Source organism: Enoplosus armatus, chromosome 2 (genome assembly GCF_043641665.1).
Source record: "Enoplosus armatus isolate fEnoArm2 chromosome 2, fEnoArm2.hap1, whole genome shotgun sequence".
Classification (NCBI taxonomy): domain Eukaryota; kingdom Metazoa; phylum Chordata; class Actinopteri; order Centrarchiformes; family Enoplosidae; genus Enoplosus; species Enoplosus armatus.
In genome coordinates this window covers 7,378,989-7,395,268 of record NC_092181.1, presented here as the reverse complement: position 1 = coordinate 7,395,268, position 16,280 = coordinate 7,378,989, and the positions used below count along the sequence as shown (strand labels likewise).

General features: G+C 41.7%; 2 protein-coding genes across 3 annotated transcripts; both read left to right on the top strand.

Moving 5' to 3' along the window:
• The first annotated feature begins 1,260 nt into the window (after positions 1-1,260).
• LOC139301833 (small integral membrane protein 26-like) lies at positions 1,261-2,929 on the top strand. Its single transcript, XM_070925307.1, has 2 exons — positions 1,261-1,432; positions 2,098-2,929. The coding sequence occupies exons 1-2, from the start codon at positions 1,315-1,317 to the stop codon at positions 2,268-2,270; spliced, it is 291 nt and encodes a 96-aa protein (XP_070781408.1). The 5' UTR covers positions 1,261-1,314; the 3' UTR covers positions 2,271-2,929.
• An 803-nt stretch (positions 2,930-3,732) lies between these two features.
• dtd1 (D-aminoacyl-tRNA deacylase 1) lies at positions 3,733-16,280 on the top strand. 2 transcript variants are annotated; one of them, XM_070913422.1, is made up of 6 exons: positions 3,733-3,810; positions 4,292-4,382; positions 5,945-6,180; positions 7,043-7,140; positions 11,892-12,047; positions 14,813-16,280. In XM_070913422.1, the coding sequence occupies exons 1-5, from the start codon at positions 3,768-3,770 to the stop codon at positions 12,045-12,047; spliced, it is 624 nt and encodes a 207-aa protein (XP_070769523.1). In that variant the 5' UTR covers positions 3,733-3,767; the 3' UTR covers positions 14,813-16,280. The 2 variants fall into 2 exon arrangements, with proteins under 2 accessions (XP_070769523.1, XP_070769515.1); XM_070913414.1 differs by having other exon boundaries at positions 11,892-12,056.

Sequence of the window (16,280 nt, the reverse complement as noted above, 5' to 3'; positions counted from 1 at the left end):
CACAAGGCATGTCAGGTGACAGCTTTGACCTTCATCCCACGTATCGTGAGCTCTCCATAATAAATCAGAGAAATAAGTGTGCTGTGACTCACATCTAATACATGAAACAGCTGATGGGCAGGTGCTCCAGCAAAGTCAAGGAAATCTCTTCAGCTCCTTTCCCCTTCACACGTAGCTTTCATTTCATTTGTTTTATTTTATTTATTTGTATTTAACATAGCAGAACACAACAAAACTGGGATATAACTAGTGAGTATTAACACAAAAAAAATCAAGAACACATAAACAAACAATTGTTTTTGCATATATGTATTTACAAAAATATTATAGTTTTTTTCACGTATCTAATTGTGGTGTCATATTCAAATACTTCTTGGCAAGTATGTTGGTTTTAATATATGTGGAATGTTCCCATTAACCTACTCACAGATCTTTACATGTGAGGAAGTCAGTGCTTTGTCATGTTTTGTGTTTCTTTGTTGAAAGGTTTTTAAACGTTTACATGTGACATATATCATTGAAAAATGAAAAATACTTATTTTTCCATTTCTTGACAATGATTGGCAGTATTTGATATTGCCATAAACCAGAAACAGAATTGATATTGATGTAATTTCAACATCAACATGCAACATTTCAATACTGTTAATCTGGTGATTATATTGGGTAAATATCATATACATAAAGGCATTACTCCCTCATCGTATCCACCTATTTCTCTGTCCTTGCTCTTTTGTACTCTAAGTCTGTTGACCCAGATGTTTCTCTTTTTTGCTGTTATGTTTAAAACAAAAAATACAAAAATACTCTCTTGTTTTTCAGTATATGGCATTTGTTTTTGTTTGCCGTTTGTGTTCGACTGGGCTGGAATTCATCATCAAGTCTCTTGGGGAAAACAGCAGGCAAGATTTACAATGACACCCTTCAGTTTCTTAATGTAACTGGTTTAGTTCAAAGAATTTAGAGGGTTTTTTTTTAAATGTATTTATTTATTTTTGTTTGTTTTATTTTCTGCATAATCTCGTGTTCCACACTCCAGTCCAGTTAGTGGCGGTAATGCGCCTTTAAGCTAACAACCGCCAATAAACTCCGAAGAAGAAGAAGAAGAAGAAGAAGAAGAAGAAGAAAGAACACTCCGGTCCAGTGGGTGGCGACATGCACCTTTAACGTTGGTTTGTAGAAGAAGAAGAAGAAGAAGAAGAAGAAGGGTTGACTGTCATGGCGGCACCCTTGATGCTCTAGGTAACCACAGATCAAAAACACCTTTTGCATCAAGAGAGAAAAGCAGCCCTTTCAGCAGAGCAGACCGCAAACATGAAGTTTAAAGATCTGATGAAGTGGAACACGAGAATGTCTGCAGTGTACGCTGCTGGCATCTGGACCATGATAGGCTCATACGCGTACTTCAGATACACAGGGCGCTACGCGGCGGGTGAGTGAGCGTGAACGGTAACCGTAACTGACGCACGGTGGCGTTCACGGCGGACAAGCAGACATGGCAACACACAGACGTCTAAACAAGTGTCTATTCTGCTAGCCAGGAGAGCAAACTAGTGTTGGCTAACTTGGTGTAATACGTGTGCCCGTATAACTCTCTATATTATATATTATGTAGTCGCTTTCTGCTAATAGTGTTGTGCCCAGTGCTGTAAAGTAACCAATTACATCAATTTCTGTACAATTTTTTAAAATTAAGTTCACTCTACATTTATCAGGCATCTGTGGAGGCTACTATTTTCAAAACAATGAACCTATAAAAGGTCATGACCTGTTGTGTACAGTTTACTGTCGTACAGTACACACTTATAGCATACAGTGCAAGCTACAACCTTAAGATGCTTACATGTTAATGCATCAGTAATAATAACTCAATGATATATAAAACCTGACAATAGCAATAATAAGAAGAAGTAGAACTGGGAGGGACCTTTCTGTGTAATGAGAGGTTTTACTTTGGATACCTGAAGTAGAATCAGCTGATAATACATACAAGTAAAAGTATGAATGCAGGACTTTTACTTGTAATGGAATATATATATATATATCAGTAGTAACTTATAACTGAATTTTTTTTTTTACTCTGCCTCTCCACCCCAGTGCAAACAGGAGAGGTGCAAGAGCCAGCAGATCCAAATAAAGTTGTCTACCAGACTGCTCACACCAAAACCATCATTGTCTACAAGGAGGGCTTTGTCCCGTACACCACAAGGATCTTCAGTTTCTTCAAATCCCTCCGAGGCGACCCCGGGAGCGGAGACAGTGGGAAGTAGCTGCATCGGTGCAAAAGACAATGGACATAAAGATTTGCTCGTGTGGACTTGTGGCAGATCTTTATGATGCACTATGAATTTATGCTTTTGTGTGATTTGCAAAGGTAAAGTCCAGGGCGGTATCACCTGTTCAGGTCTGTGGGAGCTGCCAGTGTGTTTGAACGCTGGTGGACTAAAGAAATATATATATATATATATAAATGTTTGAAACTGTCAACGATGTTCAGTGATATTCCTGTCAGCTTCACCCACGCCACTGTCCAAAATACGCCACAGCCACTAATGAAGTTTAAAGATTTCCTGACTCTGTGAGCAGGTATCATACCATAATACTGTGGCTAGCAGGTCCTCCAGTGTTAACATAGAACTATATTTTGTCATTATCCAGAGTGAGGACAGTCTTGAAATAAGCGCTACTGAAAGTGGAATTCACTTTTCACAATTATTTTTTTATTTTTTTTTTATTTACGTCTGTGCTTTTTCCTACTGTGACATGCCAAAATGTCTCCCATAAATACGGCCTATGAGGTGAAAGATATATTAGAAGCAGACTTTCAATATAATGCTGTCCAACACTCCCACAAAGTGCAGCTTCAAAATGTGCATCAGAATTGAATCTACATAAAGTCAACAATAAAAGCAAACTTGGAACACTTTAAGTAAGCTGGTATGTATTACATGGCTATTGTATGAAGATATTGTGATTTTCTGATGACCCAGTGTAAGCAATATCCATTCTTGCAACACCTGATACCTCAACTCTGCGCTATATTGTAATATAGTTGGTGTTCATCTTACAAATTCAAATTGTTTATGGCGTTGTTGCAGAAACATGCCACACAGTTGGGTTGTTACATCAATTTAAACGTTTAGTTGTGCAGGGGAAATGAGCACGGTCATTCCCTGCACTCTAATGTACATGTCATTTACAAACATTCTACTATTACAGCCACTACCTTAGCATTCGGAGTCGGCATTCAAAGTGAAGAAATGCCACACTGTAAAAACACTCGAGTTAAAGTCCTCCCCATGTACACAAGTATTGTGAGAAAAATGTACTTAAAAGGATAAAAGTGAAAGTACATGCTTTGTTGGCAAAATTCCTTTGTCAAAGTTAATATTACATATTGTACTATTAATTATTACAGCAGCATTTTTATATTGTAGTTGCCCGAGGTGGAGCTGAGCTATTTTATATACTGTGGGGTGCTCATTATAGGTTTTTAAAATCTTAATCTGTAAAGTAACTATCGCTGAGTTTTCCCTCTGAAATCTAGTGGAGCAGCCTATAGGTAGCATTAAATTAAGATATTAGTAATTAGTACCTCCGAATTTTACAACAATTCAGTAAATATACTTTTGCCTCAGCAAACCTCCGTGCAGAAACAGCAGAGGGTGTGTGTACTGCGCGTTTCGGCCGCTAGAGGGCGACAGCGTTCCGTCCACGCCGCGAGTCCTCGGAAGTTGAGAGCGTGCTCCCCCAACACTACCAAAACAATGAAAGCTATCATTCAGAGGGTCACCAAGGCGACCGTGACAGGTAAGCGTCTGTTGTGGACTGAGCGAAGCTGCCGTGCTTTGACGCCTTTGATAGCGTCAATAAACCACGTTAAGCCGCGGCTCATAGCTTTCCTTTATTAACGTCGCTGGCCACGAACGTTAGCTAACCTAGCATGGTTAGCATCAGCACTCCCAGCGAAACCGAATGAGGCTCCAGAGACAGCCAGGCGTGCCTCTGACTCGGGAGTCCAGACAGAGCACTTGCTGGCTGCCCGGGTGTTCATGCTCGGAGGAAACCAGCAAAGGTTACGTTATTTCAACCGCGCCGAATGACGAACGTGTCCCCCGGATGTCGGCGGCTGACAGCTTGAATGACAAGTCCTGACTGCTGGCTCCTTTCCTCCGCGCACCAGCGATGTCACTCAGCCTGTCACCTGTCAGCCTTGGCTGCTCGTCACTGAGCGGCCACAGCACCAGCTCGCTCGCTCATCGACCTTTTCTGTTTGTCTCTTTTCCTGCAGTGGGAGAAGAACAGATCAGCTCAATAGGAAGAGGACTGTGTGTACTGCTGGGTATATCAGTGGAGGACACCCAGAGGGATGCTGACTACATGTGAGTGTGTGTGTGTGAGGGACCCTCCAACACCAGAAACCCTGACTGGATTTGAAATCACTGTTTGAACATCTCTGTCGTTATCATCTCTGCATTAGCTGACAAATGGTATAACTACCAGCAATTTTCCAAATTGTGCTGGAATTGTGTTCCTGCCAGGTGAAAAGATGTGTCCATACAGAAATACTAAAGATGTGTCTGAGGTAACTCATAAACAGTGTGTCTCCATCCCAGAGACTGTCCACCAGAGAACACTGATTATTTTTATTGGTTTATTTTTCTTCTTCAACTTTAAAATGTCCCATTAAGTACATATCTTGGGCTCAGTTCTTTATAGCACATATTTAAATTGAGTTAACTTCAATTTTTTTTTTTACATTTATGTGGAAAAATGAAAATTGGTAGATATACCTATTGTCATCAGATTTTTTTTAAAATCCTGTATTGGTTGGGTTATAGTTTTAACATTTAAAAGGCCATAACACCATATACGGTAAGGAGTTTTAGCATGTTTTAAACCAACATTTTAACCCATAAGAACCCATGGTGACACCAGTGTAACACACACTTCAAAGGCCCCAGAATCTTCCTTATACAGCTTTGTGCTTGATCTTAACTCATTAAGTCCCTAAGCGACATATACGTAACATCCTGGTGTGGTGGTCATGACTGTGACAGGTCGGGACCTTTTCAAAATGGTGGTGTGACATGTAAACACAAGTGAAGGAAGCAACTCATTTCAAAAAGCCTGTATTTTGATACTGAAGGTAAGTTAAAACCCATTTAACGATTCTAATGCTTTAATAGTGTGTCCTGTATACAGTCAACCTGTTTTGACCATGTTTCTTGAACAAATTAATATAAAACAATAAAACAAGTAAATTTACCATAAATGCCCAATGTAACGTATATGTAACATCACAGAACTTTGACATTAAGGGGTAGTATAAAAAACCCCCATCAGAAATGTCTTCAATGTGGTCCACTTGGTCTGTGGTGTACTCCCCATAATTTTCCTTTGAGGGGAAATTGGTCTGGGTTCTTATGGGTTAAACTGTATGTTTTACATTCAGGGGTTAGGGTTAGGGTTAACCACGGAAGGCCCTAAGGTTTTGTATTTTTATTTTATTTTTTAGCGAATAATTAATAATTCAATAAATAATTATGCTTTTTGTGAATTTGGGCTCTTTACGTGCACACAGTTTACATTCTACAATTAAAAAGAGACAGTTTTAGAGTTTTAGACCTTCATGCTGGGAAATATGATTTACAGAAGGTGTAAACAGTTAACGGAATAAATAAGATGTGAAAAAAAAATCTAAATGATAATAATTCATTTTATTATGGTCAAAATGTCCTGAGCGTATACATACATGTAACATATTTGAGTGTATTTTTGTTTTATTATTTTGTGCAGCATTAATGAGATAAAACATGCAAAAGCCCAGTGCGGCTCCTTTAAATACAGCCAACAGGTTCTCGGCCAGTATTGACCAAACTGATCGGAGTGACTGACAGGCGGATGTCTTGATCCCTCGCTGCTTTTCCTCATGTGCTTTCAGAGTGCGCAAGATCCTGAACCTGCGGCTGTTCGAGGACGAGAACGGGCGAGCGTGGAGCAAAAGTGTCATGGACAGGGACTTTGAGGTGCTGTGTGTGAGCCAGTTCACACTGCAGTGTATACTGAAAGGCAACAAGCCAGACTTCCACTCGGCCATGCCCGCAGAGTTGGCCCAGCCCTTCTACAACAGCATCATGGAGAACATGAGGAGTTCATACAAGCCAGAGCTCATTAAGGGTGGGTGAACCGATGACTGGGCAGTCTTCATGGTCCTGCTGATGTTGGATAATAAAACACTAAATTCTTGCTTTTTTTTCCCCCAGATTTTGTAAAGTCAGTTGAATTATTTTCACATGTTCTCAGTTATTTCTAAACATTTTGAATGACAGCAATCGTTTATTGAAAGAGTTGAAAAACTTTAAGAATATAAAGGGTCATTGTGTGTCATCAGTTTGGATCAACGCCCTGTTCATCTGCTATTTAACTGCCTGTATTCCCATCTCAGTGTAAGGTTATGGCTTTTTTTTGGGAGGGAGGGGGGGGGGTGAGGATTGAGGATTATTGGTGCTGTGACGGTGGCAGTGATTTGGGTCAGCCCACCAGGGAGCAGGTGCAGAGAACACCTTGTCCCAGCAAGGGAGGCATAAGGCTTCCTAATTAGTCCCCCCCCCCCCCCCCAAGAGGGGGAATATGATGATGCAGCATTTTTCCTCCGCAGCCCACGGTTTCATTGTGCAGATGGTGTCATTAATCTCATGGACCCAGTGGAAGAAAGGAGAACATTTAAGTTGAAACTTCCTGTCCTCCTACAGCCCCTTTGTCTTTTGTCCCCAATGTCTCAAGGCGCCACCTTCTCCTACATTCTCATGAAACATCGACTGCCAACCCCTCACAAATTCCACTTTACTGCCTTAATTAAATATTAGGATGTGGTGTCATTTGGATTTAGTAAACCGTAGGCTAACTGTGGCCGTGACGCTAACAGATGAAACCTGGCTTTGTCTTCTATCTTTGATTTCTTTTTTTTTTTTTTTTTGACATCCAGGTCCCATCTTTTATGGCTTGTAAAATGTGTCCCTCTTTCGTCTTGTGTTTCTAGACGGGACGTTTGGGGCCTACATGCAGGTCCACATTCAAAACGACGGACCTGTTACCATCGAACTGACGTCACCTACTGGTCCCACAGACCCCAAACAGGTACGTCATTGAGCATGAAGGTTTGGACAAAAAAAAAAAGCCTAACTCAACTCATCAGCTCGTTCAACTGTATTTCACAGTTGCCATGGCAACCAGGCTTTGTTTCCACATGCAATTAAAGGCTCAGAGGAAAAGCTAGTAAATTGACACTAAATGAAGATGGCTTTGTCTAAGGTACATTTTTGACTGAGAGTAACAAGTTATTTACATATTGACAGTGAATATGTAAAATGTTTGCTCTGCCTCTGTACTACAACCAAAAGGAAATAGCTGCAGCTCTCTACCCAACTTGAAGTGTCATTGTAGTTCTCATTTTAAACCACTAGGTGGGGATATTTACTCTTCTGTTGCGTGCAGTCGCTCTTGCTTCTCATGTAGGTTTTTTTTTTTTTAAAGACTAGTGATTTGAGTAAGACACATGGATTGTCCAAAGACAGGTTTCTTTTTAGGGTTTATTTTCACCTACCACTGACCTCATCTCTGTGTTATTGTTATGTAGGTGTAAATTGTACATCAGATTTGAGGCCTACACTGAAAAACCTACATAAACACATAACACATATACATTTTGAATAGGAATTCCTTCAATTAGGTTATTAAAGATGTTTAAGATGAAGTTGTGCTTGAGTTGTGTACTAAGCAGGACATTTTGCAGTTGAAACATAAGCCTAATATATAACTTGAAATACAACTGTAGATTTTAAACTGTAAACTTAACTGGAAATGAAATTAACAACTATAAACAACAACACAAATACATTCGAAATGTATTTAAGTCTTGCTTTCAGTTTTGCGTTATGCAGCTTTAATTACATTCTTGACAGCTGAAAATGTTTGGAATTGTTCCTTCATTTGGTAGTACTCTGTTGTTTGTCTCTATGTGGTGCGAGCTGCAAGACATTTTTCCAACCGTTACCCAAGTCAACACATCATTTCTCTCTGGCAGATTTATTGGACGGGCTCTACATTTGATGAGTGCACATGTCTGACATTCCCTGGATTTACTTGGCCGCATGAGATTTGAAATTAGTTTACTGGGAAGGCGTTTGGGTGGAGCGATGTTGTGGCGTTCCGTGCTTGTTTATTAATTAATTTACTTATGGACTCAATACTGTAGAAGTAATCCTTCGTAGGAGCGCAAGCTGCCCCTTGGTGTACTTGCCCCTGAGAGCATTGACGTACTGAAATACTACAAGCCAAATACTGAAAAGATAATGCGTGTTGTTTTTGGAAATTTCGACCAAAAAGAGAGCGCGTCCCAGACAGTAACAATCATGTCCTTGCCAAGATCGACGTCTGCCTTTGCCACCTCTTCCATAGCCTTGTGGAGTGAGACTGATTCACTGTGTTCTCACTCAGTCACCCCCATGGCGAAGCTGAAAGCCCCCCCCCCCCTCATTTGGTTTGGTTAGGTGTACTTCTGTGTGTGTGTGTGTGTGTGTGTGACCGGACATTATGTGTGGGCTTCAGATGATTGGCTGCACAAGCCTTCATGCTCACCCTCTGCAGTACCTGTCCTTGTGGGAACCAACCAGGCATGCTTCCCAGCACGCTCATCCGGTTCTCTGGTCTTCCTTTTTAAATTCACTTTTTTTACATTCTGAAACTGTGCGTCGACATCAGAAAGGGTTAATATCTTATTGTTTGTAGTACATACTGTGAGGCAGGTCTTGTGCTCTGCTCTTTGGGGGGAAAGGACGTCTGTAGTGCTGGAATTAATAGTCGATTAATAGGTGAGTTGATTGATGTCATCTTAGGTTCTGGGGTCTTGTGATGTTTTTTTTAGTACCGACCAAAATATGTCCAGAGCTCCAACTAGCCAGGAATGTCGAGACTGAAAGTTTGTTTGTTTGTTCTGTACTTTGATGTGAAATGCTAACATGCTCACTGTGACAATGCCAACTTGTGTTTAGCAGGTAATTTTTATTTTATTATGTTTACCATCTTAGTTTAGCGTGTCAGTGTGCCACTGTTTGCTTATTAGCATGATGGGAGGGTCATTAGTTTGCAGGTACTTGGTCATAAACCAAAGTAACGGGCAAATTGGGATTTTGTCCTGATGAGGGCACCTTCTTATTGAGGGATCACCAAAACCAGTAAAGTGTATCTTCTGTGGACCCTAGATTATCTGTAGGAAATGTCATGGCCATCCATCCAATAGTTGTTGAGACATTTCACTCGAAACCCACAAATGTCAACCTCATGATGGCGCTTGAGGAAAAGTCAGGGGATCACCAAAGTAAGTAGGGTTCGTCATCTGGTCATCATGAACGTCTGCATCAGATTTCACGGTAATCAATTGAATAGTTTTTGGGATATTTCAGTTTTCACTAAAGTGGTGGATGGACTGACTTTGCTTCATCTTTAGAGCCACGCTGCTGGTTAAAACACTGTTCTGGTATCAGTGCCAACATATTTTTTTTTTTTATACATTTTATAAATTTAGACTCAACAGATGGAGTTACCCCATGGTAAGATGGGCTCCTTCCTATTTTAGGTTTAGACTGAGCTGTTTGCGTGATCAGCATCACTGTTGTTTTTCCCTCCCAGTCAATCTTCACCGGTCATCTGGCTTTCTTGATAGCCTTCCTAGCATCTTTATCGTTCCCTAATTAATCAAGACATTTTGTGTTGTCAATAATAAGTCATGTGTATATTGTTTCATGAATAAAACCAAACTACAATAATGGTTAGCTGCAGCTCTAGATATCTTTCTAAGTAAACCTCCATTTGTATACAGCCATTTACTAAATAGCTAGATTTCTGTTGCATTGAACAAAGCAGTACAAACCAGAAGCCAAATAATGATAATAATAATATTAAACCATGGAAACAAATAGACAAATACTTCCTAGCCCCTCAGTAACAGGGATACACCTCTCTCTTACTCCAGCCATTTGAAAGAGGTTCATATATTCGTCCTCCTGAATCAATTCTAGTCACTTCCCTGGAGCCCGGCCAAGGTCCTTATGCTTTGGCTTCGGGCCGTCTTTGGCTGCTCTCCCCTCGGTGGGCTCGGCTCGCCAGCCCAAAGGGAGGGATATTAAGCAGTCCTCAGAATTTTAATCTTGTCTGTTTGGGATGTTTTGCTGTGGGGGCCGAGGAGCCAAAGCCAAGGCTGAACATGAGGGATAAAAGGCCAGCCAATAGGCTAAGCTTGGCACAGGAGGGGAAATGAAGCAACGGCCAACAGACACTGTCCCTTTCTTTCCATGAATCAGGGATTTAGTCCACTGCAGGGTCAAGCGACCAGCAAACAATGGTGTTATCCAGAGCAATGAAAATCATTCTGTTGGGATGTTCTCTTTGGGACGCCGAGTGGCCGGGGTCGAGAGCAGAGGGGTCCTGAGTTTGTTCACCTGACTGTTTGTGCATTTTGTTTTGGGCTGTGGGCCGAAACCTAACACACACAGAAATTATGTAACGTTTGATCATGTTAGGTCAGGTTTTCATGAGGTTGGGATTCGGAGTTTGGGGTTTGGATTAAACATTAGAATTTGAAACGCGTGTCGGTTCACTGTCCAGTTTGTATTCAGATGTTGAATGTAAGTGTCTCTCCTGGTTTTTGTGTACAGACAGTAGGCCTGGTTTGATACTGCAGCATGTTAATGGGTTCAAATGGGAATAACAGACATTTTTCTTTCGTGCTCTTTGAATAATGTAATGTGTTATGCAATGCTTTGGATTTTTAAGATGACATTTAGTTCATAAATATTTCCCTGGCAGCCATGAAAGTTTTAGCATCTGTGTTTACAGGCCTTTTTCAGATGACGGGTAACGTACCTACTTCATCATTAACTGTTATGGAGTTTTATGGACCGTGAAGAATACATTGAGAAAAGGAGGAGGAGCGGGTTTGATTGGAGTGGAGACTAGTCGCGCTGACTGGCACTGGAAGGGGCTATTTTGGAGTGTGTGAGAAGCCAGTGCATGCAGTCACAACAATAGACTCATTGAAGTGATCATATGACAACCCAGAATAGCTCTAAATGAGGAGAGAATAGAAGTGGAAGTGTATCCACACAAACAAGTCAGATGCGAAGTGCTGGTCTGTGGCGCTGACGTGTTTCTCTGTCTTTGTTTCACTAATTATACTAATTCTCATGTGCGTTGGGACCTTTTGGGTGAATACTGAACATACTGCAAAGGTCATGATCTGCAAGTCACGATGCGGCACGTTCGCGCTGTGTGCCTCGGCCCACTGAGCCACCAGGAACCCCAGAGTGATAAGCTTTCAGTTACAGTTCAGCCAAAGTTCAGCCCAAAAAATGTATTTTTAATTCATATATGTTTACTGTCTTAAAGAAAAAGCGTGCACACTAAAAACATGAATGTCACGCACTTTCAAGCCTTAAATATTTTTCAAAAACATCAAATATTCATGAATAGATAGGCAACTATTAAAGCTCACGTTTGGGAAAAACATTAACGCTTATTTATTCTTATTTATTAAACACTCAAAAACTCTGATTCAGCAGGACTGTGTGGGTGTGGCTTGCACAGAAGTTTGTGACATCACCTTTCACCAACTGGATGGATGAACCCACTCGCGATAGCCGTGAAGATTAAGCCTATACTCGTAGAATCCGGAGTTACGGCACGTACCTAACGTTCGCGGCTATTCATTTTGAAAGACCAACTTAAAATGGGGGAACTCCACCTCAAAAGGCAGAATATAATTCATGGCATGTGTCCCATAGAAAAGTCTTTTTTTTATGAACCAAGCTTTCCTGTTTCTTGTGTTTCCTCAGCTGTCAAAGCAGGAGAAGCAGCAGCAGAGGAAAGAGAAGACGCGCTCCAAGGGCCCCTCAGAGTCGAGCAGGGAGAAAGGCGCCCAACGTTCCCGACAGGACCACAATGCCAGCAGTGGAGCCGAGGGGGATGTGTCGTCAGAGAGGGAGCCCTAGGTCAGCAGGGTGAGGGGACCGAGGACACAAAAATACAAACGCAAAAAAACGCATGCAGTCACATATAGTACATGCTCATACACACACCAGGTGTCTGCAGGTCCTTCAAACACCTTTTATTTTCTTTATTTCTTCTCATGTTACAAAGGCTAATCTTCTTAGATAAATTTTTCTGCAACTGTGAATTTAGTTTTATTCATTATATTTGATGATATTTAGGTTCAATAAAATAAATACCAGGTAGGTTTTTTTCCCCCCCATTACTTCTGCTTATGTCTCTTTGGCCCCCAGCTGCTCTTCATTACCTTTAATATGTTGTTGGCAATTTAAAATGTCGGCCTCATCTTCGAATAAGTGCCAAAGTCACTGTTCCATAAAGGTAACAACAGCAGTTTCAGTAGGTCAGACCAAGTAACATTTCACTTGCAGCCAGAGTCTTAATTACATGTCTCACCCTCAATGAAGAGCTTTCAGTGCACACAAGGTTTATACGCAGAGAGAGATGAGAGATGTGCATATTTTTTCCCCTTAAGCATTTTGTAATAAATCTGCCACCTTATCAACATGTTAGCAAACAGTTGCCTATTTACACATCTAGTAGACACAGAACCACATTACCATTCATTTGAATTATGTTTGTGTCCACCTGATGAATTTAAGTCCTATATTCACTCTCCTTTTTAGCTCTGTTCTCCAGCGACTCCCCAGAAAACTATCCGGCTCTTAAGCTGCTAAATGCCTCAATATGTTCACCAGCTAGTCGCTTACGTTTGTCTGTCTGCTGCTCTTCTGTTCTCCTTCTTCTTATAGCTCTCATCTATAAATGTAAAGAGTTACATCCAATGAAAAAGTTGTCTGTATGAAACTCAGAAACCCTGATAGACCTGAGAAGCTGTGCCTTTTTGCCCGAGATTGCACAGTTGTTGTTTTTGGGTTTTTTTGTCTTTTGCACTGTCAACAAATACAGTTGCCTCCAAAAATAGTCCTCTCCCATTTATTATATTAGTGTATTGTGCCAAGTACAATATGGCAGCTTTAAATGTGCAGTGAGGGGGGGGGGGGGGGGGGTGTCGTTCACATTCACCTCAGCATCTCTTGTTTTCCACTTCTCCTCTCCCTGCCCGTGCCTGCTGTCTTTTGTTATTGTTGACATTGTGGTGAAACTCGGCAACGCTCATGTGAGACAGACCTGTTTGTTTCCCGCTCTGCGGTCCATATTGCTGGGCTGCGGAGGAGGCAGAGAGCGAGGGGGTTGGGGTTGCTCTTATTTGCCTTCAGTATTTGTTTACTAGTGCAAAAACAGAGGAGTTCTGGGAGAGTAGAGACGGGGGAGGCATTGAGTCAGCTCCCTCCGTGTCCCTTCTGCTCTCCCTGCTGAGGCTGCTGCCGCTGCTGGCTCCTGTGGCACAGCTCCTCGCACTGTGTGAACTCTCTGGCAGACACGCACATGAACGGATGCGCCGTCAAACTGGCACTATACTGTAGTCCCCAAGTGCATGTTTAGTAAATATGTGCCCCAAGACATAGAGGCTTCAGCGTGTCGTTACATAAGGCCTTTATGTCTGACGGAGAGCCAGAGAGAGGGAGGTGGGAGAAAGAGGGGGGAAATGAGAAAGCAGAAGAAGCCATAAAAAAAAAAAAAAAAGTCTGAGAAGACGAGAGAGTTATTTGGTTTTTCATCTCGGGGTGTGCAGCAGGGGAGTGCACACACAGCACTTCTGGAAACGTGCGCGCTGTGGTGAGAGGAGAGGGGAATTTGGATGTAAGAGAGATGTCAGACAAGGGGCTTGCTTGCTTGGCTCTGTCGCTGCATATTTTAAAGAGGGAATTGGTGTTCCCGAGGTTTGCTTTGCATGACTTAAACATGAGCAGTGTGCGCTCTCCTCCGAATGAGTAATTTGCGACAGTCCTGCGTTATCTTCTCTGGTCATCGTTCCTTCGTGTCTGCAGTGTTCTGATTTTCATATAAGCTGGTTATAAGAGCGGCGTCTGCTGCTCGTCAGGCTGCTGCGAGCCATCTCCAGCCCACAACTGCTGTTCTAATTGTTTGCAAATCACCTTTTACAGACCTGATATATTCTGCGATGTAACTGCTTTCACAATGGTGTGCCTTTTTTATATTAAATATTCAATAAACTCTGCCAATAAAATACTAATACCAATTTCCCGTTTGAGCACTTTTTAGTATATTTATCATTGAATTTGTATCTGTTGTAAATAAAATAGCTCTGGATAAGGGCACTCTGTCTTTAAAGCTGCACTAATCAATGTTTTTAATATTTAGCAATGGCTTAAATGACTGACAGAATCATCACATCAACTCTGCGGTTCTCCTCAGCTATTTGGACTGTTTTAGTGTCGTTCAGCCCATTGTTTTGGTTATACCAACTGCAACTTTGCTCACAGAAACGGAGAAAGGAGAGTGAATATTGGACTTGCATTCGTAAGGTGGCCAAAAACGTGCTCCAAATGGAGCCTTACTTGGTCTGGTCTGACCACTTACTTAAAATAGCTAATGTTAGCTATTTTAAACTTTAAATATAGACTACTATGTAACCGAATTGGGGAAAGTTTGAATGAAGTAAAGTCAATGTGCATTGTCCTGTAACTGCCACTTGTGGCCCCAGTGACTGCTGTCCAGAAAAAGTTGCATAGTTCCACTTTAAACTTTTTAATACTTTTACCTAGGCAGTTATCGATTCATAATAATACAAATGAGAAGAGGCAGAGACCAAAATGATTTTGTTCTGTTTTCTCTTGTGCAGATGTCATACCGGGGACATGACGGTCAGCCAAGTTTCCTCAGGAAGGCCTTAATTCTTGGTGACTCTTACACCTGATCGTGGACTGTCCTTCCTGTTCTAGAAATCAGCAGGATTCTCTCAGCCCGTCGCAGAACATCGTCCCCTTGCTGGTGTCCTTGGCTTCTCTCCTCCAGAGTCGGACAAGACAGTGCCCAGTTTTCTAAGATTGTTGAAGGGAGTGCGAACAGGGGTGCACAGAAAGGAAATATGGGTGATGTGGGATGGAACAGACGTCAGCAGCACTACACTGTGTGGCCCAGTAGCAGTTTGTGCTCTCTTACTCTGTCTTTTCCCCACTGCCCATCTTTCCATGTTCCCACCTCCGTCTGGCTCTGGCTCTGTCCGTGTTTCTCTCTCAGATTCTCCCTGCTCGTCTCGCTCTCAGCCCGCTGTTCCCCCTTAATCATGACACCGACCCTGTAGCATAACTCCTCTCCAAGTCCTTGGCTCATAGTACAGGCACAAGAACATCAGGACAGTGATAACGTAACAGCCTTACCATATTTATTGCACCAGTAACACCTCAGGATTGCTATAGAGGTAGTTACATGTGTAAGGTCTATTTTAAAAGGTTGTTGTACCTGTATGAATAGACGGTATTACAGTACACAGGTCTGCTCTGTAAATAACATGCCCTGTGCTTTCTTTTGAGAAAAAATCAAATAGGCAAACTCGGCATAGCTAGGCAGCAACTGCAACAAAACACACACAAAAACCCAACAATTATGTCAGCTTTCCAGCTAATGTCTCCTTTTCCTCCGACAAGCATGGACACGTGTCTTGTGTTGCACCGTAGCTTGCTAAATGATCTAATAAACAAACATCCACCACGGGAAAGGTGCCCTGCTAACGTCAGGCTAGATAGCTAATTAGCTAGTTAGCTGAACAGCGTATAAAAGTACATGCAAGTGTCAACAATGGATGGTTTAGATGCTAAATGGTGTGGTCCTTACTCTTAAATACAGTTGCTAACAAAACGCTATATGTCCTTAGCTTGTAAACTACAGTTCAGTTTGTTAACATTGTCTCGCTGTGGTTGACAATGTCAACACCTACACCAACCCTCCCACTAAAAGGCTAGGAGGCTAAAGGCACATTCTGATATATCTCTAAAATATTTTTTCCCCTTTCAATGTTAAAAAGAATATTAGCAATACAGACCCACGAAGAGGAAATTATTGTTTTGACGGCAGGGAGGGAGGGAGCCATACTGCTCGCTCCAGCTGTAGTCACTTTTACGTCTCGGCTCGAGTAGCGTCGGCTTACTGAATACTTACTCATTTACACTGGAACCAGTGTGGTTGGGCAGACCACTTTTTATTAATGTTTTTGATTATTACGCTGTCCTGCTGTCACTTGACAGATCTGATTGTACTTTTTTTTTTTTTTTGCCATTTTATAAAGATGTCAATAAAAAAAGTGATCTCTG

Excerpts from the sequence above, each read along its gene's own strand:
- LOC139301833 (XM_070925307.1), top strand. The coding sequence starts at position 1,315 with ATGAAGTTTAAAGATCTGATGAAGTGGAACACGAGAATGTCTGCAGTG. Across the intron at positions 1,433-2,097 it reads CACAGGGCGCTACGCGGCGG|TGCAAACAGGAGAGGTGCAA; the intron begins GTGAGTGAGCGT and ends TCTCCACCCCAG.
- dtd1 (XM_070913422.1), top strand. The coding sequence starts at position 3,768 with ATGAAAGCTATCATTCAGAGGGTCACCAAGGCGACCGTGACAG. Across the intron at positions 3,811-4,291 it reads CACCAAGGCGACCGTGACAG|TGGGAGAAGAACAGATCAGC; the intron begins GTAAGCGTCTGT and ends CTTTTCCTGCAG. Across the intron at positions 4,383-5,944 it reads CAGAGGGATGCTGACTACAT|AGTGCGCAAGATCCTGAACC; the intron begins GTGAGTGTGTGT and ends ATGTGCTTTCAG.